The 26,489-nt window shown below is 42.7% G+C and overlaps 1 protein-coding gene and 1 pseudogene across 1 annotated transcript in view; both read left to right on the top strand.

Moving 5' to 3' along the window:
* The first annotated feature begins 3,362 nt into the window (after positions 1–3,362).
* Positions 3,363–26,489, top strand: part of Nipal2 (NIPA like domain containing 2) — an 85,391-nt gene continuing 62,264 nt past the window's right edge. Inside the window, exon 1 of the mRNA XM_028766694.1 lies at positions 3,363–3,497. Within this exon, the coding sequence (XP_028622527.1) occupies positions 3,363–3,497 (135 nt within the window). The remainder of the gene's footprint in view (positions 3,498–26,489) is intronic.
* Positions 6,167–6,333, top strand: LOC114622007 (annotated as a pseudogene).

Genomic DNA, 26,489 nt, shown 5'->3' with positions numbered 1-26,489 from the left:
TATGAAGCCACAGTTACACCGCGTATTCTCCCTTGGAGATGGAACTATTTCTGTCTGATCAGGAACTGTCCCAATTTCCTTTTGTAGAGGACTTCATAAGAGACTTTTTTCTACTCCTATCATGTTTAATGTTCCAAATAGATTTTAAAATCTGGTTGAGTGCATATTACTTTTAGCTTCAGAAGATATCATGTATATTTAAGAGGCATTTAACTATTATAAATTATTTTAATGGCTTAAAAAATTGTCAAATTTCCCTCTAAGGTTTGTGCCTTTGTATTTGTTTAAGGAAGTTTTGATTTTAATGTTCTAGGTAACAAGAGCCAACATCTATTGAATACTTCAGCATTTATTGAATATTTTGCTTTAGGTTCTAATTCTGTCGTTTTAAAAATTGTTTTTGCCTCAGTGGGAGAAGATGTGCCTAGCCTTGCAGACTTGATATGTCATGGTGGGGGGATACCCAGAAGGCCCCCACCCACTCAGATGCAAAGGGGAGGGTGTAGGGGGATGGGGGAAAGGATTGTGGGAGGGGGTGACCGGGAGATGGGCAGTGAGTGGGATGTAAAATAAGTAAAAAAAGAAATTGTTTTCGTAATTTTATTTATTTTTATTCTATATGTATTGGTGTTTGCCTATATAAATGTCTATGTACCGTGTGCATGTGTTGCCCTAAGGAACCAAAAGAGGGCTTCAAATTCCCTGGGACTGGAGTTACATAGATGGTTGTTAGCTGTCACTGGAATTGGTCAATGGGAATCGAACCTGATCCTCTGGAAGAGCAAACTGTGCTCTTAACCACTGAGCTATTTCTCCTGTTCCTCATTGTCTTCCTTTTATGTAAAAGACTGAGAGGCTCAGAGAAATGAAATTATCATGTCAAAGTTATACAGCAAACAAGCAGAGACATCAGGATTTGTGCACAAGAAGTCTGTCAATCTTCTGTTTGTAAGGTAAAGTTCTGTGGTTCTCTTTAAAGTCTCCAATCTGTAGTTCACTTGCATATAGGAAGTGAGACACTGGAACTGATCTTTACCTTGGGTCCCCCACTTATCATTTCTGAGATGCTCATTGTTAAATAATAATAGTAACAACAAAACAAAAAAACATAACACTAGTGTTAACTGCTTCTTGCTAAAGGTGATGTTTTTAAAGCTTTACTAATTCCGCAATTAAATGATCCCAAATAAGGAGGACCAAATGGAACTCATTCTTCAAGTGCTAAGTGAAGCCCAGCTTCAAATGGTGTGGCACTAGAATTAACAGGAAGTTGGCCCTTAGATTGTAACACCAAGAACTGGGAGGCTGATCAAGTCAGTTGAAATGAAATCTGCCTCGCCCCCAAGAAGCCCTGCAAGAGGCAGAGGCCATCAAAAGCAGAACGGTCTCCGAAGCTCCACCTACAGGGCTGCAACCAAAATAGTTCACACGTATCCCTGCCGCCTCCTGTGAACCCCGTGGGAAGGAACTCTGGTCACGAATTGCTTGTTTCAACCACCCACACACACTAGGGCAGTAGCAGTGACGGCAGCAGCATCTTGGAACCCATCGATCGACTAACCAACAGCACGTAGGCTACACTTCACATATTTCTCTATCAAGTGCTTTCTTTCTCCAAAGGTTTTATACAGATGTAAAGAAATAAAAACTGATTTTCTAAGTTAAGAAATGAAGAGCCATGAGTTGTGTGCAGCAGATTATGAGGGCCTGATCAGAAAGGTCTCACAGAGCAGGCGCAAATCTGTGAACGTCATTGTCAATGGGGAAGGTCGATCTGTTTAGTATTTTGCTTGTTAGAGCCTTGCCTTCATGCCTACTTACAATGTGGCTGACAGAAAATCCTCAGGAGTGACTGTGCCACGCTCTGCTAGACCCTCTCTGCCACCCTCCTCCCCTATCCATCCACCCTGATCCTTTTCTTTCTGGGAGAGCTCACAGCCTACTCTCCAGGACAGAAATGCCCAAGAATCTCTGGCAGGGAAAGCCAGGCATGTGACCTATTCCCAGCCAATGGGGTCAAAGGAAGAAAGATGATGGTTGTGGAGGTTGGGGATTCTGGAAAACCATTTTCTATTAAAGGGTGGGCGGATACCAGGCATGCAAGGGCTGAGGAATGGAAGTGTGTCGTCAGAGAATCACACAGCAGGCATGCAGCTCAGGGGTATGGTGCTTGCTTAACATCCAAAGGCAATGGGTTCGATTCGTAGCGGCATATACTTATGAAAATAGTGAAATATATAGTAAATAGATATTTTTCTTTGAGGTATTTATTTGAAGTAAATTAGTTTCTTTAAATTGAGCATAATTAGCTACAATTATCAATTGTTGACTCAATGTTTTGGTTACTCAAGCAAGAAAAGGCTTGCCTTGTTTTTGCTGCCTCTGAAATGACTTATTCACACTTTCTTCTCTCCTTTACATATTTCCCCTAAGAAACCATCACAGCCTTCTCCCAAGTCCCTGTCTCCCTCCCATTCCATCTGTCCCTCCCTCTCCTCCTCCTCTCTCCCTCCCCTTCCCTTCCTTCTCCTCTTCTCTCCTCTCCCCTCCTCTCTTCCTGTCTTCGGTTTCCTCTCTCCCTTATCTTTCGAAGTTGTGGAAGCTAAAGTGCATAGCTTAGAGTCTCAGTGTCCTGAAAACAAACAAATTCCCCAGTGCAGACACTTCACGTACTGGCACAAAAATCACAGAATGTTCAAAGTGACAGATGCGGCAAAGATCTTTGTAGTGAATCAGAGTTTAAAACAGGTCAGACTAGAATATCCAGTATGAGTTCTTAAGGTTGTTCTTAACATTTCTGTCCCAACTTAAATCTTTATATGCAGCAGCTGACAACTTGCAGCAAATCTTTGTGAACCTATCTGACAGCCCATCCAGCTGCCATAGGATATCCCTTCTCTGCTCTAGGAAGAGTTTCTAATGATTAGTTTGTGGCTGGCCTCTTAATTCCCACACTGCGCACAGTGTTGGGGACAGGGAGATTATGGCCTTTTCTTTTTTCCATATGTGGACCATTTTAAACCTTTTACTCGCGAGAACTGGAATTGCCAAGGGTGACGGTCACTCCTTAGATTAACCGATAGCTCCTTTTCTCCCTGCACTTGGACAAACATTTGCTATGTGCACAGTAGATCCCAAAGGCAAAGGAGATGATGTCACTCCTGCGCTGACAGGTATAGGCACCCCGGCTCAGGAGGGAGCGGCGGCAGCTAGGCCAAGCCCGGACCGCACCTGCGTGTCGCAGGAGCCAGGTGCCAGCGCCGGGTCGCCGAGCAGGAAGTGGCTGTGGCTGCGGCTGCGGGAGGACAGCCGGGCGGGCGGGAAGAGCCGCGTCCGAGTCCCAGCGCGCGGAGCAAGTCCTCATGGCGGCGCCGGCGCCCACGGGCCCCGAGGACGACGCCTGGGCCGTCCTAGACGAGCTGTCTCGGAACTTCACGTACTGGGCGCCAGGCCCGGGCAACGGCTCGCTGTCGAGCGCCTGGTATCGCAGAAACCAGGTAAGGCCGCCCGCGCTCCACAGCCCGCCGCCTGCCAGCTCCACGCAGGCCCCGCGGAGGCGCCAGGCCTCAGCGCCTTCCTGCCAGCCCTTCGCGCGCGCGACCGAGCGAGTGGGCAGGGCCGACACGTGACGCCGACACTCGGTTACCCACCCCACGCCCCTCGGCGGAGCAGCAGACCCCCAGGCACTTCCCTGGCCTCACTCCTGGGCCTTTGGGTCACCTCTCCTCCCTCTGCTTTCCTCCCCTCCCGCAGGGATCTGAGGGCTGTGGAGGTGGATTTCCACTTATTTTTCACCTCGGTTTTCTTTCACAGTTAAAAAATAAATAAATAAATAAAGTGACACCCTTCTCAGAAGCAGAAACTCATTAAGGGGCTCCCAATGTCAGTTCTGTCCAGAGTTGTGTGTCTCCAAGGTCTCAGCAATCTCAGCATCAACCTTCCCTGATATTCTCAGGCTGCAGTTCTTCATTGCTCACCCTGTGGGAAAACACTGTCAGCCTAACAACACGGGTTTATGCTGGCAATATAAATTATGCTGGCAAATTAATATAAAATATGCTGGCAAATAAGAGCATCCAAGAGGATTGGGGGTGCCTCCCACTCCCTTTTGATGGCCCTAAGATCAGGCAGAGGAGCAAAGCTCTACCCAGCCCTGCCTCCCTCTAGCGTTTATGCTCCTCCAAGTGGGGCAGCTGACCTTTGATGGGGTAGCTTCAGGCTTCCTCTCCTTTTCCTAAGCCTGTTACTGCGTTCTCGTGCATGAACAAAGCCACAGATCTTTTTCCTTTGCGAGAATACATCCATACGTTTTTGTTACTATTGTCCTAAGTGGGAAATTTTAACCACTAATCAAAGGATTAGATTCCTTGTATCCTGGAAAAGTATTGTGAACGTTCGTTTCTGAACTTGGAGGCAATTTGTATAAAGAATAAATAAGCTTAGTACACCTTATTAATTTCAACACAGGAAAGAGTTATGTTGTTATGTCACAAAAGGTAACAAAATGGGGAAGGGGCTTTGCTCAGACACTGAGCCCGTTTCTCCTTGCTTCTACTGTGGAATTACAAAGAACAGACTTTCTGTTTGTAGAGATTTCTTTAGTATATATTATGCTTGTAGTAGACACATTTCCAATAAAAGTTTATGAATGAATGGTCTGCTCTTAGTAAAATATTAGAGAATTAGTAGTTGTGACCCACCATGGCACCATCCAAAACAGGAAAGCATTGTTTTCACTAGAGAACTTACACAGTCTTTAGTTTTCTTTAACATTTCCTGGAATTCTGGATTCTCTTGCCTCTCCCAAGCACAGATTATCATGTGACATAAATGTTTGCAAGGCTTAACTTGCCATTTATAGTACACAGTTGTACATCAGGAGGGTGTGTCCAGAAGATGCTATTGGAACTCCTAAGCTGACACCTTAGCTGCTGTTGGTTGAATTTAAGACTATGTCAGCTTTTCTCATCAGTGTGCAGAATTAGGCCATCTTATAAGCCATGATATTTTAGCCTTTTGCTGCTGCTGAAAGGACAACTACTTTTGTTTCAAGGAAAAGTACAAATTGAATTTTAAAATCGATTCAGCAAACATTTTATCAAATGCCACTAGTACTGTCCAGGACAGTAAAAAAAAAAAAATGGAATCTAGCTTTTCCTTTCTGATAATGACTGGAGAGAGAGATGGCTGAATATGGGTGGGGGCTCCAGAAAAACCAAGTGTGAGGTCTGAGTTGCCAAGCCCTGCAGTCATGATTGGTACTGGGAGCGACTGGCTTCTTGATGTTTCCTTCATTTCTATCATGTCTGAAATGCTTGCACAGCTGCTTTTTGGTGGTTGCCCAGCTGCTCTCTGTGGTTTTACAGTGATTGCCGTCAGGTCTTATCAAGTAGCCTTCCTCCATTGAAATGTCCTGAGGACCCCAAAGAGCTTTCATGTGACAGTGGCCACTTAGAAGGCAGTGCTGTCTGAGACAGAATGCCTGGAGCAGAAAGTCTCAGAGCAGGCAGTAATAAGAAAGCACTACAATTTGCATTGAGACCCTGTCCCACTTGGAAAGATGGGGAGATGTTATGGAAGGTTAGGTGTAACAGAGTTCTGCCTGCATGGTCATGTTGTGTCTACACGTTTTCATAACAAAAGGCTAATTAATGTTTCTAAGCACTGTGGAAATATCCAATGTGGTCTGAGACCCAAACCTTTCTTTCAGGAACGTTATTAGGTGACTAGGAAGATGTCTGTAAGTCCAAAATGGGACATGCGGTATCATGTGAGTGGTATAAAAGCCAGTGGAAGTCCATAGCCCGGTAGCTTTCAGCTGGACATCAGGTCAGGGATTCAGGTGGACATTTAATGAGGGGTGGGACTTTATGATAAGTATGGTCAGGAAGAAGACATTTTGGGAAAGGGAAACTCTGATGACAAGGAACAGCTCCACTTTTTAGAAATGTCCATGCGACAGTCTGGTCCAATGGTGGATGTGGTAGTTAGGGAAAATGGAGACTGTAAGGTGGATAGGGCTTAGGTCCTTGGATCTGGTTCCAGATTGCCTTAAAGGAAGAGTTAGGAAGCTAAAGTTTTATCTATCAGACAATCGGGAGTCATTGAGGGGTGGGGTCAGGCAGTCCAAAAGTCAAAACAAAATAAATTAAAACAAAACAAAAGTATCCCCTGGCAATGGGCAAAGAGACACTGTGTTGGTGGTGGTGTTTTTATGACAGTTGGGGGCAGAACAGATGTTCTGCTCATCCTAGCTTGATTCTTGGCTTGGTGTTCATCCTATCTTGATGCCTGGCTTGATGTTGAAAGCTATTTTATGCCTGGGACTCATGAAAATCAAATCAAACCCAAGCAGCACAGGAAGAGGAAGAGAAAGACCTGTGGACTGCCATGCCACCCATAGACCTTCCTCCAGCAAACAGCACAGGTGGGCCATAGACACTCCATGCATGTTACCCAGGGGCCTGCCAACCGTGTGCCCAGCCTGCAGCGGGAGCCACCACGATGTACAAATACATGCTGGACAGACGGGAGAGAAAGAAGTGGAGCAGCTGGAGCGCCGTGAGGAGCGTCGTGAAGAGAGATTGACCTGGAGGCTCCAGGGTGGAGAGGAGAAGCCTGTTTGTTGTGAGTGGCCAGCCTTGCCACCCGGAGCCATGGATGAAGTCCTAGCCTGGGCTGCTGCTAAGATCCGTGTCTGGGTCTGGGTCTATGTAGCAGAAGAAATCTGTGTTGATGTCCATGTCTCATTTTACCACTAGAGAACATGGTTAGAGCTGCCTGGGACCACGTGAGTACCCAGGAGCTGTACAGAGCTGGCCCTGCTCCTCCCCTGGGCAGCACAGTAGCCCTGATCGAGGGGGTGTAGGTGAGCCAGCCCCAAAGGTGAGAGCATGGAAGGGCTGGCCCTGCCACTCCTCCACTGTGAGGTGACATTGGTGTGGGCATGATGCCCCCCATTGCCCCCTTACCTCCTGCAGCAGTTGGGAGAGCCAGGGTCATGAGAGTGGGAGAGCTGACCTGCCTACTGCTAATGGAGGCATTGGATGGCCCAGCCAGCGCAGAGCTGGAGAGCTTGCTTTTGTGGTGTGGATAAGGGAGAGCCAGTGGGTTGACCAGCTCAGTTACCACCTAGGCCCAAATCCAGGGCTCTGAGCTGGCCCATCCCAAAATCTATATCATCTGCAAATGGTTGGGACACTTGAAAGGGCAAGTCCTGCTGATCCAAGGCTGCAGGATCTCCATGACACAAGGCAACAACAGGATAACTGGGAGGAGGCCCAGTGAGGCTCCAATATTGATGATGTCACAGAAGCCAGATGCCTTGAACCAGACCAGTGACTCATTGCATTCATTGCAGTGAACATTTGCAAGTGAAGATGTGTGGACAGATGATGTCTTAGTTAGGATTTTACTGCTGTGAACAGACAACATGACCACGCCAACTCATAAAGGACAACATTTAATTGGGACTGGCTTACAAGTTCAGAGGTTCAGTCCATTATCTTTATGGCAGAAAGCATGGCAGGGTCTAGGCAGGCATGGTGCTGGAGGAGCTGAGAACCTTCTGTTCTGAAAGCAGCTAGGAGAAGACTGGCTTCCAGACAGCTAGGAAAAGGATCTTAAAGCCCACACCCACAGTGACACACCTATGCCAACAAGGCCACACCTACAAATAGTGCCACCCCCTGGGCCAAGCATAATCAAACTACCACAGAGTTTGGACACACAGTGACACACTACAGCTTCCACAATGAGGTGTTTTCTGTGGTTTGTTTTTTTGCTGTTGTTGTTGTTGTTGTTGTGTGTTTGTGTATATGTTTTACTTTTGGGGGGGAGGTTGCCAGGACAAAGGGCAGATATGTGGGGTTAGGGAGTTGAGTGGGACTGGGGTGCATGATGTAAAACTCACAACAAATCAATAAAAACTTTTTTAAAAAATCTAAACTAGAAAAAACAAGAACAACAAAATCCCAACCAACCCTCCCTTCCCTGCCCTGCCCCGCCCTAAATCTAAATTAGGATATAACAGGAGGTAGAGGCTTGAAACTGGCCAGATGTGGACTAAATCTGTTGCATAGCTAGGATGTGTTATGTTTGACCTTCAGAGAAGTTTTAAAGTGTTTAGTATATTATCGTTTAAAGATGAGATAGCAGGGGCTAGAGAGATGACTCAGCAGTTAGGAGCATTTTAAAAATGAGATTAAAATGATCTTTAAGATTAACACTATGTCATAGTATGATGCTTATTATCTAAAAGTCATATTTAAAATACACCATTTACTCAAACATATATACACACTTCCCTTTACTTAGTCAAATAAAAACCAAAGGTTTATCAAAGGTCAAACTGAGAACCTTAAAGAAGTTCCTTTATTTGAGGGTATGATTCAGACTTTCTTTTTTAAAATTTAGGGCAGAATTTATCTTCCATCATAGAAAGCATTTGGCCTTTTCAGATAAGTTTTTGAAGACATTTGTTGAATTGTTTGGACTACCACATTCCTAAAACATTACTGATTTACAACAAAGCACATTTAAATGGTGACACGTTATCATTTTAAATTGGGAATAAGGTTGTGTTTCAAGGAATACATTTTAAAAATAAAATTAGCTATACAATGTCAAGTTTCCGTCATCTCAAACTTTAGAGGTTCAGTCAGGCCTGAGGCTGTGTGAGTAGGTAGAGCAGCCAGACTAAAGGTTGGGGGTCCAGGCTGCAGTGGCCTCCTGTAACTCCAGCACGCTGAAAACTGAGATCCTCCAAAGCAAGCAGGACAGGGAGAGTAGCTAAACTGGCAAGTTCAAGGCTTGAGCAAGACACCATGAATCCATATATAAGGTGGAAAGTGATCAAGAAAGACACACAACATCAACCTCTGGCCTTCACATACGTATCACACACAAACACACACACCACTTGCACATATACAAGCACATCACACATAAAATATACATGCAACACAAATAAAAAACAAACCCAGGTTCTAGTATTTTTCCCCACAGGATCACAGTGAACCCCCCCCAACCCTGGCCCCTCCTTTTGCTCTCCCCTTCTTTACGCTGCTGACAACTCTAAACATCTGGTTTCCAGCCAGTGATTGGGCCTGTTGTCTTGATAGTTGTTAACTAGCTGATTACACTTGACTGAATCACTTCATTTCCTGGAGCCACAATTTCCTTGCTGCTATGATTGGTTTAGAATCTTCAGATTCGCTCCTACTGTGTATTGAATTAAAAAACAGCATAGAAAGATGAAGGAGAGAACAGGAAAGGAGGAAAGTGGGAACTTCTACAAGGGAGGGTTTTGATCTTGGGTCCTTACATTTATAGATTGCTGAGATTCACAAGGACGTGGTTATAAGGATTATTCTGCATAGGATGAGATGAAAATTCACAATTTTTAATGCCCTTTATTTGAAGTTTAGATTTGCAATTGCTTGAATTTTTTAAAGTCAACATATTTAAAGGAAATTGATACAACTTGCCAAGAAAAGGCAAAGTGGAGAGACTGACATTTGTTATGTATTTACAGCGTCACATGTTGTAGCTGTTATCTCTGTTGAGCTCCACAACAAATTCTTGAGATACACATTATCCTCGCTGCTCATATAAGTGACCTTATGTTGAGTTACTTGGTCCAAGACTGTACGGCAAGCATGTAGGCTCAGCAGCAACGCTATGTCCATATCTAAAGGCTATTGCTAGAAATGAAGCTTGAAAAGAATTTGGTGTTCAGAGTAAACGTGAAGGGAGAAATGAGTGGCTTGTCTCACTGTGCTTAGGAAAGTCCACAGTAAGTCTTGCGCTGCCCTCGTTGATGTAGCTTCACTAGCATCCACTTCTCTACCAGTAGCTGCATACTCTCTAGAAGAAAGAAAATGATGAATTTTCAAGTACTCAAAATCCTGGATAGAAACAGTTGGTCAATTTCATATCCTTTTTAAGAAAAATCTTTTTGTTTTTAAATTTTGTTTGGTTTATACTTAACTGATTTTAAGCCTATTTTATACCTCTAATATGGCATTTTTCTTTATCAGACTTTCTTAAGCAGTAAATATACAAACAATCAAACAATTTTATTGAAGCTTTTGTTTAAAAAAAAGAGAAAAAGGAAAAAGAAGGACTTTTTGTTAGAGTCTTAATGCTCTTGTGAACTTGCAGACTAGATGTCTGCACTGCAGTTCACCTGACACCCTCCCATGGTTCAGCTCACACAAACTAATTATAATATTTTCATTGCCTAACTGCTCAATCTAGATGATAGGAAACTTGGCTGAGTTACAGATTTGCATGTCCTCCTTTCTTTAAAAATCACTTTTATAAGAGGAAGGAAGGGGAAGAAGATGTTGATTAAAGTAGAAGTAAAATATAAAAGACGGGGAAAGACGACATTTAAATGCTAGGATACACACCACCTTCCCAGGAAGAGCCAAAACATGATTGCCACAAAGTCAGGGCAGTGTTTTATTGTTGTCGTTTGGTTGGTTTTTGTTTTTTGTTTTTTGTTTTTTTTGGTTTTTTTGTTTTTTGTTTTTTAAAGGAGAGAGGGTATTGCTCATTTCTTTCTAAAAACATTTGTGGTTGTTTAAATTGGCCCTGGGAGCACATCCTGTAGGGATGGGATTCCTGAAGCTGTTCTTTTGTAGCTGTGTATAGCATGGTTGGTTTGGATAGTTCTAAAGCATAGTCTCTTTACTGGGTATGGTGGTGGCTTCTTCATGTCCCTCTTTCTTGGCATTCTCTACTGAAATTATGATGGTGTGCATACCATATATGGATGTTATAAGAATAAAATAATACATATCAAATAGTAAAATGCCACAAACATAGGCACAGCCAGAGGGACTAGGCCTGAAATACATCCGTCTCCTTGGGAAGGCTGGGTTCTCCAAGAAGAAGAGATCTTGTAACCAAGAGAAGATACTGAATGGTCTAAGTAGATATCTCCATCAGATGGTACCAGGCTCCTGGGACCTGTCTGCATGAGCAGCCTTGGGGTTAATTCACACCTCAGTTCATTCATATCTTTCCTTCCTATATTCCAGCTCACCGTGAGTATTGCTCCCCATGTAGTGCCTGTGTCCATGTGGCTGGTACCCAAGAAGTAACCTCTGAAAAGCTTAGGCTGTAGAATTTATTTTTTAAATCATTTTTACTAGAACATCTCCAGGCTATGTCTTAGTTCTAGGCTGATCCCCTTTCTGCCAAATACATTCTAGAAAAGCTTCATATCTTTTCTGTTGATGAAAAAGCTAATGAGAGAACTTATGAAAGCCAATCAACAATGAGGGCCCAATTTAAGTGATCAGTGAAGCCAGTAAAAACTACAAGCAGAGAGCCCTTTTCAACAGCATAAGGTAGGCAGGAACAGCGAACTCAGGAGATATGTGGTGTGTTCTTGAAATGTAGCTGTACTTTTGTGACATGTTTGAACTTGTATGTGGGAGAGGGGAGGAAGGGTGTCAGAAAGATAAAATGCTTTAGAAATACTTGAAAAATTACCACCCCCAAGGGAAAAGAACCTCCAAAAATAACATTACCATATAATTCAGCCATCTCATTTATCGGTATTTACCCAAGAGATTGAAACCAGTGTGCTGGAGAGATATATACCTGAGCTGCCACCCAAGTTTGTTGTGCCATTAGTCACAATAGCCAAGTCAGGGAGCCAACATATGTGTTCACTGACAGATGACTAGGTAAAGAAAATGTGGTAAATATAAACAGTTGGATACTAGTAAGCCTTAAAAGGGAAAGAAATTCTGTCCCTTTCAACAACATGGAATTAGAGAACATTATGCGCAGTGAAATAAGACAGCTGTAGAAAGACAAACAGCACATGTTCTCACTTATGTGTGGAATCTAAAACAACCCAAGTCCTAACGCAGAAGGCACGATGCTGATTGTACAAGCTGGGAGGCAGAGGGACCAGGGTGATGGGGGCCAAAAGCACAGCGTCTCAAGAGGAGGGAGGTTGGATTTCTGAACTCGTTGCCCAGGGGTGAGTATAGCTAACAATGTGTTGCACATTTGAAATAGCAAAGAGTAAATTTCAAATTTCCTTAGTGTTAGGATGATAAGCGTGTGAAGGGATAGGTGTTGATCTTCCTTATTTAAGCATTCCACTTTCCATACATAGATCATAACATTATTTGTACAAATTGTAAATTTACAATAAAAAGGTTAAAAGTACTTGAACAACATTTGAAGGAATGATCTTTGTTTATATTCTACTTATGCGAAACTTCTGGAACCACCGCAGTACTGTGTGTGACTATGAATCAGTGAGTGGGAACAGACAGGAAGTACTACTAGACACCTTTGGCTGAGGCTACCCCAGTCATAGTGGAAGAGAAATGCATAGTTCCTTGTGGGTCAGATTCAACCACGTGCCATGTTTTGAGTAGCTGCCTCGTTACTGAGGAGCCATTTATAAGTCTTTTGAGCCATTATTAATAAGTGCTATGGGTTGTCATATGCACAGTGGCCATAAGGTTAGTTATGACATGGCTTCTGGACCAGTGGGATAGAAGAAGTTTGCTAGAATAGGAGCTGGGGCAGGAGAAATGATTCTGGCACTGAGCACTGGCCTTTCAGAGGCAGCAGGAGCCCTTACCACAGCATAAAAGGCGGATAGAAAACTTGCACTTGATTCCTACCTTAGCTTTGCAAAGATTTGATCTAATGGATGCAAAGGCCTCAGCAGGCTTTGGCAGAGGTCAGTGTGAGGCAACATCATGTACCCTTCCCAAGCTCAGGCGGAAGCTCACCCGTGGCTAGTGTCTGATAGAGTCATAGAGTTCCGTGTTCGTGGAAAGCTGTGGCAAACTACTGCTGCAGCTCAAAGCAGACATTGTTCCACAAAGAATCATGTGGTCTGGAAACCCAGACAGGTGTAGAGGAAGGCCTTGCAGCCAAGAAGGCTCACAGCATCCAGCTTTAGTGTGCTTGTTCCATCCAATACCTGGACTGGGTCTGCAAAAGGGGCCTGTACTCCTGATTCTTTACCAAGAGTATAGAACCCAGTTTAAGGTTTCCTGAATGAGAATCTGCCTTTTCTCACCTCTTCCCCCACCTTCCTCCCTCCCTCCCTCCAAGCCTCCTGCCGATGAGTTACTAAATATACTCCTTTTTCCATTTATTTTTTCGTTCTCCTGAAACTTCAGTTTCTCAGAAGTGAAAACCATGATGACATTCTTATAAAATTAAAGCTAATCCTTAATTGAGTTGCTGGGAGAGGGGAAGTTGTTTGTTAATTAATGAGTGTACAACTGAGGAAATAAATGTGTTCTCTAGTAAAAGACAAAAATGTAATAGTTCTTAATCATATGGGAAGGCTTATGTTGGGGTTGTCTGCAGAGCTTTTAAGGCTGATTAGAAATTGGCACAGAACTGTGTGTAGCAATGATACAGTGTTGCGTAGCCCTGACCTTTTCTGATGATGTTTATAAGTACCAGATCTGGGTCCAACCTCATGAGACTTATTTAGAATAGCAATATAACGAATATCTATAGCATTCAATAACTAAGGTAACAAATTAGAATTCTATTTATGACATAAGTTTTCTCTTCTCCCTCACATATGAGATCATAGTTTTAGTCCTATTTCAGATTGGTACTACTGACAACTCCATTATCTCAAGAGTCAAGGAGGTTAATAGGAAGAACAGTCTAATCCCTCCAGTAATCTAAAATGAGTCACAGATTGTTGCTGGTATTTGCTGCTATGGATATAGTTTCTGCATGACCCTGCTGCAGTTCATCTTCTCGTTGCTCCTGTTCCTGCTTAAAGCCCAAAAGCTGTCTCCACCTTAGTCTCGTCTCCCCTGGTCTCTGCCCACTGTCGCACTTCTGATATCTTGAATTTCACACATTCCTGAAGGCTCATGTGTTGAAGGTTTGGTCCCTAGCTTGTGGCCCTATGGGGAACTGTTGGGACCTGTAACAGGTGCGGCCTAGTGAACAAAAGTTAGGTTGGGTGGGACATGCCCTCGATTGAGATTTTTGTGACCCAGGCCTCTCCTCTTCTCTCTTTGATTCATGGAAGTTACCTTTCACCACATGCTCCTGCCATGATGTGTTGTGTTTCGACAGGCCCCAAAAGCAAGGTCCTGAGTGACCATGGGCTAAAACCTTGCAAGCTGTGAGGAAAACAAACTCTTCCTCCTTTTAAGCAGATAATCTGGTCATTTTTTCGGAGATGAAAATCTGGAGAGATGAAAGAGTCCTCTAGAACTAACCCCAGGCCTGTTCTTGTGTAGTTTAGAGTCTTTTCTGCCCTTGCCCTACCTATAGATTCATGGGAAACAAGACTCCTGCCTGCCTCTCTAGTCAACTGTGCTATGAATCTCCTTTGCAAAACCCTTGGTGACTTTGTGACCCTGTGCCTGCTCTGCCCTTTACAAGAAGGAACACATTCTAAGTGAGCTAGGCTGAATAATAACCCCCTAAAGGAACCCACACCCTAGTCCCTACGTCAGCTGCATACTCTTGTCCCCTACATGACATAAAAAGACTCTACAAATGTAATTAATTAGGGAAAAGCTCTTGAAATGGCAAGACTATCGTAAATCATCCAGGTGGGCCCCAAATGTCACTGTCATGTCCTTTCAACAGGAAGACACAGGGAGATAAACACGAGGAGAAGAAAGCAGTGTGAACACAGCCAGAGATTCCAGCAGCCTAAAGTAGATGGAGAAGACCATGACTGGATTCTCTGAGTCTCCAGGGGGAGCAGAGCTCTCCCAACACTTTGGTTTCATCTCAACAAAACTGAATTTGGCTTCTGGACTCTAGAATTGTGAAAGGGTAAATTTTCTTGGTTTTATTCACCAAGCAGAGCAGCCTCAGGATTGAGTACACGTGCAACCTGGACATACTCCAGAGAGCACGCTGTACACGCTTCACAGGTGTGGTGTGTCTGCTGTTCTTGCTTTCTCTGCTCCTCTGAACTTCTTGAGGGACTAGGGTCTAATGTTTAGCAGTTGCTGAATAAATCCCAAATGGATGTATGCCTGAATGAGTAACACCTGAGGCCGGCTTCCTTGAGCTGCCTGTCTCCCGGATCTCCTCTCTGATCACTTTCCTTTCACATCCTGTGTTCTCAAGCTTTGTCTACATGTGGTTTGAAGTTAGGCCGTGATTTTATTTTTCTCCTTAACATCTTTTCTTGGTTCCATAAGCTTCCTCTTTATTTCTTGTTATCTCCCACTAAACTCATATTTTTAAGTGAACCCATATTCTTAGTTTCATTGAACCTGGAAAGCAGGGTTTTTTTTTTTCATTTCAGTTTGAAATTCTTCAAATGTATGAAACAGTAGAACGAAATAGTACAATAGACACTGTGAAACTGATTGATTGTTAACAATATGAGCTATCTCATTAGCTCTGTGTGCATAAATACAGATAACAATTTGAAAGTTAGCAGCACGTATTGAGTCTTTCTCTCCTAACTGCTCACAGATGTTTAGATGTATTTCTAAAAATCTGGAGTGTCTCCTTTCCCTTCGAGCTATTTGGAGCTGGGTGGGGTGTCAACCTATACACAGGTCATTTATGTCATTCCTGCAGTGATTTGTTGACCTAGGTCACTCAGTGTGGCCTATTGCTGATATCAGAAGTCCAGGTCAGGCATGACTTACTGCTTAGAATGGGAAACAGCATTATTTCAATCAGGAGTTGACTATAACTCTTACTATGTTCAAAATCAGCTCTGGATTTGTCGTCCTTTTCAGTCAAACACTAGCTCCATATTGGTCTGATTCTGAGTATGTTTTGAAGATAGAGCCAAGAATATGGCTGAGTTCAAAGTCAGGGCTGGGAAAGACTTTTACTAATTCTATGCATTCCTATGTTATCATATCGTATCTCCATCTGGACAGACTGGCCCACTTAGGCATTACAGGTCAGTAACACAAGAATAGAGGTCACTGTGAAATATTTAAAGAACATTCTGGCACCAAGAAGAAAAAGAAAGTAGGCTATAAGATTGTTATTTCAAATTAAATTTAAACACCATAATAGTCATCAGTGCTGATATTTTGAACTTTGTTCTTAATGAACTGTTTGCTGTGGCTGCCACCATCCATTTGCTACGGCTGCCTACAACTTGTAAGCAGCGAAGACTTGCTTTAAAGGGAGAATGGATAAATAAGCTATGGGCCATCCATGCAGTGGGGATGTATTCAGTACTATAAAATATAACCTAGTATAGCATTGAAGGATGTGGAAGAAGCCTCACTGCTATTACAAAGAGAAAGAAGTCATCCTGGGAAGGGTCTCCACTGTGTAACTCCATCTATATGACATTCAGGTAAGAACAGGAAGATCGTAAAAGAATTGATGTTTTCAAGGGTTGGGTTGGGTTGGAGTGAACAAACACAGATCGAAAGGATTTGGGAGGATTCGGGGGGTTTGTTTGCAGTCACTAAACCTTTATTAGAGTTATACTGATGGCTGGCTATTTTTAGTTCTTATAGATCCTTTACTGTGCTTAATTTACCAGTTAAACCTTATTATGAATGTGTTTGCATAAGAATAGATAGCCCTCCAAATAAATAGTTTCTACATCCACAGATTCAGTTAACCATGAGTCAACATATTTTGTAAAATTCAAGTCTATACTAAATATGTATAGATTTTCTTCTATCGTTATTCCCTAAATGATACATGTAGAACAGTTATGTGTATAGCATTTCCATTGTATTAGATACCATGTTAATTTCTGAGGAGATGTGAACAAGCATTCCTTCACCCTCAAAGTAGCATCTCCACCAAAGTCCACCATAAGAGATGTCCCCATGCAAGCTGAGTCATGGAATCTCACTTTCAATTAACCTTTTGTTTCTTACATACACTAGCATCTATCTCTCAGAATGTGGGAAGGCAGGCAGATCGAGTGATGGCAATGGCTGAAAGCCCAGGTGAGGATGCTGAGACACTAGAGAGTATCAGCAGCTTCATTACTGTTAGCCTATCAGAGCTAGCCATCACTGTTGTTCTGCACATTTCATTGCCTTGACTGCTGAGTCAAAGTCATCTCTACTCCAAGATGGCAGTGGGATTATTATGGTATCCTGAAGGGAAAAGTCATATTAGAGCATATTGTAAGTAAACTAGGCATTGTTTAAAGTTTACTGGAGCATTATGTATTATACTCCAGTACTATGTATAAGATACTTTGACCAGCACATTTTGGCACCACAGAAGCCTTGGAACTACTTGTCCACAGATACCAAATGCACTACTTTTTTGTTGCTGTGACAAAATCCCTGATGAGTATCATAAGAGAAGAGAAAGCTTATTTCAGCTGACAGATGAGGGGATAGAGTCCATCCTCGTGGGATGCACTGCAGGGCAGTCAGCTGCTGGAAATGGTGACAGGAGGCTACCTGCCCATATCTAAGCAGATCAAGAAGTAGAAAAGAGAGAATACCAGCATGCAATTGCTTTCTCCATGTTTGTTTTATTGGTTTTGTTTCAATTCAACTCAGGTACCATCCCGTGGGTACCTGAGATGGTACCACCTTTTGTTGATTTGAATGAAATTGTTCCGTATAGGCCTATAGGGAGATGTGGCCTTATCGGAGGAAATGTGTTGTAAGGGCTGGGCTTTGAGGTTTCAGAAGCTCAAGCCAGGCACACTGGCCCACTCTCTCTTCCTGCTGCCTGCCAATCCATATGTAGACCTCTCAGCTTCTTCTCCAGTACCACATCTGCTTGTGCACCTCCATGCTTCCTGCCATGATGCTAATGGACTAAACTTCTGACCTATAAGTCACTCCTAATTAAGTGTTTCCTTCATAACAGTCGCCATGGCTGTGGTGTCTCTTTGAGCAATCGAACCCTAACTAAATCACATTTATATTCAACACAGCTCTCTCCCCAAGTTAATTCTGTCTGGAAACATCCTCATAGACACACTCAGATGTATACTCAACTAATGCCCTACCTCGGTCTCTCCTTCCTTCCTCCCTCCCTCCCTCCCTCCCTCCCTCCCTCCCTTCCTTCCTTCTGTGTGAATGTTTGGCTTGTATATATGTCCATGCACATGGGGGCCTGGTGTCCATAGAGGCTGTCTTAGATCCCCTGTAAGTGGAGTTACCGATAGCTGTGAGCTGCCATGCTGTGCTGCAGACCAAACCTGGATCCTCTGGAAGAGCAACCAGTGCTTTTAACCTCTTAGCCATCTTTCTAATCCCCTTAGGCTTTTCTTAATGTAATCCAGTTGTCGATCAAAATTAACCATCACAAATCCATCCCTTGACAACTTAACACCAAACACATCACTTAAATCATAACATTCCACTTCTGGTCTCTAAAGTCTTTTATGTTCATCCCCTAATGCAAAAAGCATTTAGATCCTCTCTAACAGTTTCCCAAGTCTTAAAAGTTGTAACATTGTTCAAAAGTTCAAATTTAAGGTCTGCTCTGAAACTCAAGGTAGTCTGTGAGCCCTGCAAAAATGAAAATGCAGATTTACATACTTAAAGTATGAAGCAGTACTGAGTAAACATTTCCATTCTGAGAGAAAGGATTGGGGCATAGAAAGGATGGATGGGACCCAGGAAATAGAAAGGGATTTTGGGTTAGTGAAACTTCCTAGTAGATGCTGTACTGGTGAACATGTATTGTTGTGTAGAGTGAAATGGCTGTTGGTCCTGAAAGGAGCTGAGACATGATTGTTCTGGAACTAAACTTTGTCATGAGGGAGGGTCCAGACTACAATCAGGCCCTGAAGCAGAAGAAAATTACAAAAGGGAAAAGTACTATATATCAGAAACAACATTACAGACCTTAAAGGGAAGAGGCTCCTCTTAGAGTGAAGAGCTTCATTCGAGAAGTAGCTTAAGGAAGGAATGACAGCTGTCGTACGAAGAGTGGTGGGTGGGGAGACAGACAGACAGACGAGCCATCGAGAGGATGTTTTATACCATGCAGTTATGTTTGGGATAGCCGACCTGACAAGGGGAATGAGGGAGCCAGGAACTGCTTAGAGCCATAAATTATGAGCATAAAATTCACTACATGGACTAGCTTCTTAATGTCTCATGGAGAGAGCTGCAGGGTGGGGGCCTAATTTTTCCAGGCTGTGGAATCTGTCTTCTGAGACTTTTAAAGGCAACACCATGATCTAACACATACTATAATTTGCTGAAATCCATGAAATTTAGCAATGACAGAAATAAGAGAGTTAGCCTTAACATAAAGCATGAATCCCAGTGACAATGATCTGTTCCTGTAGATTCCTGAAATGTAACAAATGTGCACGTTTGGGGAGGACGTAGATGATGAAGGGAAACAGGTGTTGCTGGGGTAGGAGAGCCTGGTGGTTTCCACTCAATCTTCCTTATGCACATAAAACTTCTAAAAATCAATTTTATTTAAAGTGTAATCACAATGACTAATTGAACAATATACAAGCCGAGCCAAACTAGACAATGTCCTATCATAGTGCCAACAACATATAAGGTAGCGGAGAATAGAGTGCAGCTGAAGTAGGGTAAGCGTTAGTAATGCTGTCGAGGCTGAGAGTACTGATGAAGTATAAAGTGTGTATCAAGACCATGTGACTCTGTGGAGAAACTGGATTACTCAGACATTGCCACTCTGGAAAGCAGTCTGGCAGTTTCTGGCCAAGCTAAAAATGGACTCACCACACAGCCCAGCAATTACATTTTTGGGCATTTATCCCAGAGAAATTAAGACTCATTTCATGAAGAATTTATACATGAACATTCATAGCAGCTTTATTTATTTTAGAGCTGGTTCTCTAAACTGGAAACTATACAAATGTCACTCACCAAACGAGTGGCTAAATAGGCTGTGACGCTCACATAGCATAGTTACAACATACAACAGTTACATGCCTTAGACACCACGCGAACGTTTGAGGGCGTGGACCTGATATGCTGTACTTGGGTAAAACGTGACATCATGCTCGATAAACAAGAGCCAATTTCAAAGGTATATATGCTTCATGACTCCACTGGAACAACATTTGTAAAATAACATTAAAATGGAGAATGGATTTATGGTTGCTGGTGGTGAGGGACAAGCAGAAGGAAGGTCTGTGCCTCTGTGAAAGACTCACAGAAGGGGTCTGACAGGGACGGAGCTGATGAAGACTTTCACTGTGGTCACAGAACACTCAAGGAAGGGCATATATAACTGGTAAAAGGCCAATCTATCGATATTGGATATTTTTTCTAGTTGTATAAGTTGTTAACATGGGGATGCATTGGTCTTACCTGTGGAATTCTTTGCAACCTATTATATGAATCTACAATTATCTCAAAATAAATTTTTGATTAATTGCTAATGGGGTAGAAATAAGACTGATGTAAGCTCGTTCCTAGGGTGTTTGCCTAGGATGCCTGAAGCTCGAGTCCCATCCTCAGCATTACATAAACTGGACGTGGTGGGATGCGGCTTTACCAGCAGCACTCAGGAAGGAGAATCAGTTTCAAGGTCATCAGCAATAGTAAGTTCAAGGCCAGCCTGCACTAGATGAGACCTTGCCTCAAAAGATAGAGAATAAAATTAGAACTTCCTAATAAGAAGAGAAATGGAAAAAGAAAACTCAGCCAATGTGTAAGTTCAGTTACATTAAAGGAATGGTTTTAGGAGATCTATAACACGGTGACTATTGCTAGTTTTATAGTATATTGTTGAAAATTACTAAAAGAATGGATATAGACTGTCCTTACCATCAAGATGTATATATGTTTTCATGTTAATTAACTAGATTTGGTAATTTTACAATTTGTATACGTACTTCAAAATGTATTTTACACAATAGATACAAACAACTCTCAGTTTTAAAGCGTGATACAGAAGCATTGAAAGTGAAGTAATGGTGATGTGTTGGGGTATATCCCGTGAAGGTGTGTCTTTGAATATTCACAGTTGTTAATTCTGTACCATCAGAGAGCTAAATGCTGGCAAGAGCAGCTTGGTATTGTTATTTCTGTGGCCCAACTCCAGCCTCTTGTTTTATAAATATTCATCCTTCCTCACTAGCCTAGAGGCAATCTAGAATTGTATCTGATTGGCTGTAATAAAGAGCTGATGGCCAATAGTTGGGCAGGAAGTGGAGGGCGGGACTTCCAAGAGGGAGCGTGTGGAGGTGAACAGTCACACTAGAAGGGAGCCGAGAGGTAGAGCTAGCCACAGAGCCAGGGTTAGTCAGCCAAGTTTAGAGTGGCTGGGAGAGTAACTAGCTGGGCCTGAGCTTTACCGTGGTAAAAGCTTCTGTGTCCCTATTTATACTGCAGGCAGGTCCAAAGATTGTCCCACCATGGAGTTGGAAACGTCAAGAGAAAGCAGCTGTAATGTGTTAATATCAGATATAATAGACTGTAAGGAAAATAGTACATTTATAATGATAAAAAGAACAATTAATTGGGAAGATAAAACACCCTGAGCTGCACCAACAAAGAAGACTTAAAGCAAAACCCAGTAAATTTTAAAGGAAAAACAAGATGAACCCATGTTGGGGTAGATTTTTAATATTAGACCCTTGGCAATGGACAATAAGGGGCTGAACACAAGATTAATAGAAACAGATGGGGGTACAGACGTGGACTATCTAAATCTCACAGTCACGTGTCAGTTCACAGACATGGACTATCTAAGTCTCACAGGCACATGTCAGTTCACAGACGTGGACTATCTAAGTCTCACAGGCACATGTCAGTTCACAGACATGGACTATCTAAGTCTCACAGGCACATGCCAGTTCACAGACATGGACTATCTAAGTCTCACAGGCACGTGCCAGTTCACAGACGTGGACTATCTAAGTCTCACAGGCACATGTCAGTTCACAGACGTGGACTATCTAAGTCTCACAGGCACGTGCCAGTTCACAGACGTGGACTATCTAAGTCTCATAGGCATGTGTCAGTTCACAGCACTGCATTCTTCAAGGCCACAACTCTGTAACTCAGAAATTACTAACAGCAACACCACAATCAGTTAAAAAATTTAAACATGTTTCTTAAAAATATCAGGCTCAGCACCATAGAGAACTCTTGATAACTCTGAAAAGGATGTTTTAGCTCTCCACACCGGGACTTCTGTAGGGTGTGCAAGTGGGAAAGGATTCAGGTTTCTTTAAGGGACTGGCCATGGGGAATTTGAACATGCTCTGTGAGTGTAAGAGCAACACAAATTGGCCTTGGCTTTGGGGGGATAGAATAGAGAGTGGACCTGGGAGGAGTGGGAAGTGAGTGTGATCAGGGTTCATGATGTGTAATTCCCAAATAATCAATAAAAATACTATGTAAAATTTTTTTAAAAAAAGACTTAGTTTACTATAAATGATCCTGATACAAAGAAAAATCCTATTTTCATAGAGATATTAGTATTTTAATTTTTAATTATTCAAGATCTTGTGCTTTATTAAAGAATTAAAGAATAAATTCTCTCAAATAAAAATAATAAGGCTCAGGATAAACCTCATAATCAGAAAAAAATTAGAGTGGAAATTATAATGGCAAGCTCTATGGAGAGCTAAGAATGGGAGGGAACGTGCTGCTGTAAGAAGGAAGAGGAAAAGCTAGTGGATGTCCAAGTGAAGATGGAAAAAGTAGAACTAAAGAAAGAAAGAAAACTTGAGTCTAGGAGGGAAAGCAGCACCTTAACTTCACCTTCAGGAAGAAAAGTCTCCAGGCCAGGTGGCTCAGTGGGAGAATGCCTGCCACCGTCCTGATGGCTGGGCTCAGGCTGTGCACAGCTCTGGATGTGCGTCCCACATGGAAAGAGAGGAGGACAGACCCCACAGGTTGCTTTCTGGTCTCCACATAACAAAATTCTTCAACATCTTGGAGGGAGAAAAGATAGAAACATCTGTAACATTTTATTTCTTTGGGCAAAATATGTAATTTATACACATAAGTTATGTCACAAATATCACATTTATTGAAATATAGTTCACATACCATATAATTTAGTCATATAAAATGGATAATCCATTGATTTTTAAGCATATTTGCCAAGTTATAAAACTGTCATTGTCGTTACCTGGAGACTATTCTATCATCTTACAAAGTCTCTGGACCATTTTGTTGTCATCCCTAAGCTTCCTTATCCCCCCTCAAGCCAACCACTAAATGTGAGCAAAGCCCAGCAACGTGAATTCTTGCATGTGAGATTCACGTTTCAAAATGTATCCACCCTACAGCATGTCTCCGTATAGTCTTTATAGCTGTGTGACTTCCCGCCATATGACCACACCACATTTGCTTATCAGTAAGCAAAATTTGGGTCATTTCCACTTTTGAGTTTTATCAATAATGCTGCAATGGGCATTCCTATAAGCTTTTGAGTAAGCATAGTTCTGTGTTTCTCTTACTGAAACAAATATGAATTCCATGTTTTTGAAAAGTAGTCAAAGTGTGTTCCAAAGAAATCATGTCACTTTGCCTTCCTACTAGCAGTATGTGGGTTCTGGTTTATCTCATCCTTCCTAACACTTGCTATTGTCTCATTTTTATTTGTAGCCATCTTACCAGGTATGCAGTGGTATACATTCTGGTTTTGATTTGTAGTCCTCTTTGAAGACAGCTGCTCATGGCTTGTCCATTTACTGTCTTATTGTTGCATTGTAGGTGCTTTAGTGCAGTGTCCTGGCTATCAAGCCCTACACAGATAGGAATTTATAAATATTTCCTCCTGTTCTGTCGTTTGCCTCATCAATTTGTTGCTAGTCCTCCTGAGGCACTGAAGGTTTTGGTCTGGGGAGTGAGCATATAGCTCTAACGGAGTGCTTACCTAGCAGATGAAAGAAAACAGAGATGGTCACCAGCATGGCACACAAAAAAAAAGGTTCTATCTTGATGGAGTCCAACCTGTGTATTTTGTATTTTATTGTATGAGACTTTGGTGTCGCATCCAGAGCACCTTTGCCATATCTGGCCACCAATTTTGAAATACCCACCCTGATGTCTTTCAAATGGTTCATTAAAGGATTTAAAGGATTTAGAGTCAATTATTTCTCTTTAGCAATTTACTCTTATAACTATGGAAGATTGTCATAATTATACATTCAATGCCAACTTTCTTTTGATTCTTTGTTTTCCTAATTATTGCCAAATGCATTAGATTATAAGTTTTAAAAACGTGGAAATAGTGCATTGTATTCTGATTCAAGCATTCCCCATGAGCAATAGTGAGCAACACTGTTGCCAAGTGACTTTATTAGGAACAAAGTCTTAACTGATTAAAGACCATATTATATATCAACTGTAAAATGAGTTTCCAGCTTTTCTGCCTCAGTCTTAAAATACATAATTTCACTTTGGCTTGGCTAATAGAACTCTAAAGCTTCAAAGACACTTTGAATCTAAAAAGGAGGTCTTATGGTTATGACGCTCACTTGAAATTCAAGTACTTCTTTGGAATTTGAAGCTGGCTGGAAGTTACATTCAATGTGTGTGTGTGTGTGTGTGTGTGTGTGTGCAGGAGTCCATGTGCCACTGTGCATGTGGGTAAGACAAAGGGCAAGTTTGCTTCTTCTGTATTGAAGCAAAGTCTCTCTTGTTTCTGCCTTGCAGCTTACTTTACACTAGCTGGCCAGCAGCTTACTTTACACTAGCTGGCCCGCAGCTTACTTTACACTAGCTGGCCCACAAGCTTCTGGTCAGTTCTCCGTCTCCACTCCTCATCTCAGGTAGGAGTGCTGGAATGACAGATATGAGCCACTGCATCTGATAGTTTATGTAACTCCAGGAATTGAATGCAGGTCATCAAGTGTGAATAGTTCACTCATATCTACTGAGCCATCTCCTGACCCTCCATCTTTTTAAATTTATTTCATTTTTGACAGAAGGTCTCTCCCTGCACCCGCAGTTACCTGATTTGGTTGGCTAGGCTGGCTGGCCAGTGAGTTCCAGGATCGACCTGTCTCTACCCCACAGTGTTGGGCTTGACTGCCCTTTTCCAACGAGTGCTTTTCCAAGGGTGCTGGGGTCAGAACTCAAGCCCTCAGGCCTGCACGGCAGTTGCTTTGCCCGTGGAGCCATCTCAGCAGCCCACAAATGAATCATTTATAGCTATCAAATAATTCATAACTTATCTGTGATAAATATTTGAACAATATGAAGAGCTCCTTTTTAAACTTTATGGTTTTATTTAAGCTGATGTGTACTTCTCAAGGATTTCCTAGTCCCCTAATTTTGAGGGAATTATTATTATTATTATTATTATTGTGGAAACATAAGACTTGGTCCTCCTACCTCAGAGAATTTGCCTTCTCCTTGTACAGCCTAATGGCACACATGATGGTATTTTAAAAAGAAATAAGCATTTACCATGAAGGGTCTAAGTTAAGAGTCTGAGCTGCTCTGGACCTCTGCAGGCATGGAGGGTAAGGTCTGACTGGAGAGGGCTGACAGAGACCAATACCACCTAGGTGAAACCAGTGTTGTGAACATGTTTCACCCGCCTGAGGGCGGCCTGAACCCCATTACTGGAAGCAGAGCTGTGTGCTGTGACCAGCTGAATGGCTCAGGTGAGGGCACCTGTGGAAGCTGGCGGAACTGGCATGATGATGCAGTCAAGTGCTGAGAGACACGGTAGATGATGACCAGAAGGGTGGTGGAACGTAAAGTCTGTCTGGTGGGGCGCTATACCATAAAGGGTTCCCCAAAAGGCCACCCTCCCTTTTACCAAAGCCAGGAAAGGGAAATAACTTGTCAAGATCACCCAGCCAGAAAATAACAGATCTGTCTCAGATTTTCTTTTCACTTAGAGTCCTGTAATCTTTCTCTTACCACAGTCCTTCTGAGTTTATTAAGAGGAAAGAAAATGAACAGAACAGATAAGTCAGAAGCTCCTGCATGGAAAAGTCAGAGCCTGATGGGTGTATACTTAAGTGGCTGGGGCAGACAAATGCCTAGAAAATCTAGTGAAGGATTTGGCTGCTTCCTTTCTAAGATAAGGTCTCACTATGCAGCTCAGGCTGGCCTTGGAACCTCGCGCCTGGTCATCCACCTCTGCTTCCTTCCTGCTCAGATTACAGGCAGGAACTACCACACCTGGCTGTGAGCTAACAAGTATTTTTTTAAATTTTATTCATTATTTGTATGTGTGCAGTTTGCGTGTGTACATACATACATACATACATACATGGACAGGATATGTGCGGAGGTCAGAGGACAACTTTCAGGAACTGGGCTCCTCTTTCCACTGTGGCTTCCCTGGATCAAGTCCAAAGTGTTAAGATGTGCAGCATCTTAACCGTGGACCCATTTCCATGGCCTTGACTCAGTTATTTCTAAAAGCCAGTATCTGGTTTCTTTCTCACTTTAATCAAGTATTATTCCCAGAGTAGGTTTGGCAAATGTATATGAAGCAAAGCTGAGCAGATGAGTAAATCAATTAATCCGTCAGCATTACTCCCCCTTTACCCCGGCCCGCCCCGCCCCACCCCACCCCGCCCCGCCCCACCCCTCCATACTCACCCCTCCCCACCCTGCCCCGCC

Source organism: Grammomys surdaster, unplaced genomic scaffold, assembly GCF_004785775.1.
Source record: "Grammomys surdaster isolate TR1022 unplaced genomic scaffold, NIH_TR_1.0 63, whole genome shotgun sequence".
Taxonomy (NCBI): domain Eukaryota; kingdom Metazoa; phylum Chordata; class Mammalia; order Rodentia; family Muridae; genus Grammomys; species Grammomys surdaster.
Note: the sequence above shows the minus strand (reverse complement) of the source record. Positions and strands in the feature narration are given on the sequence as shown.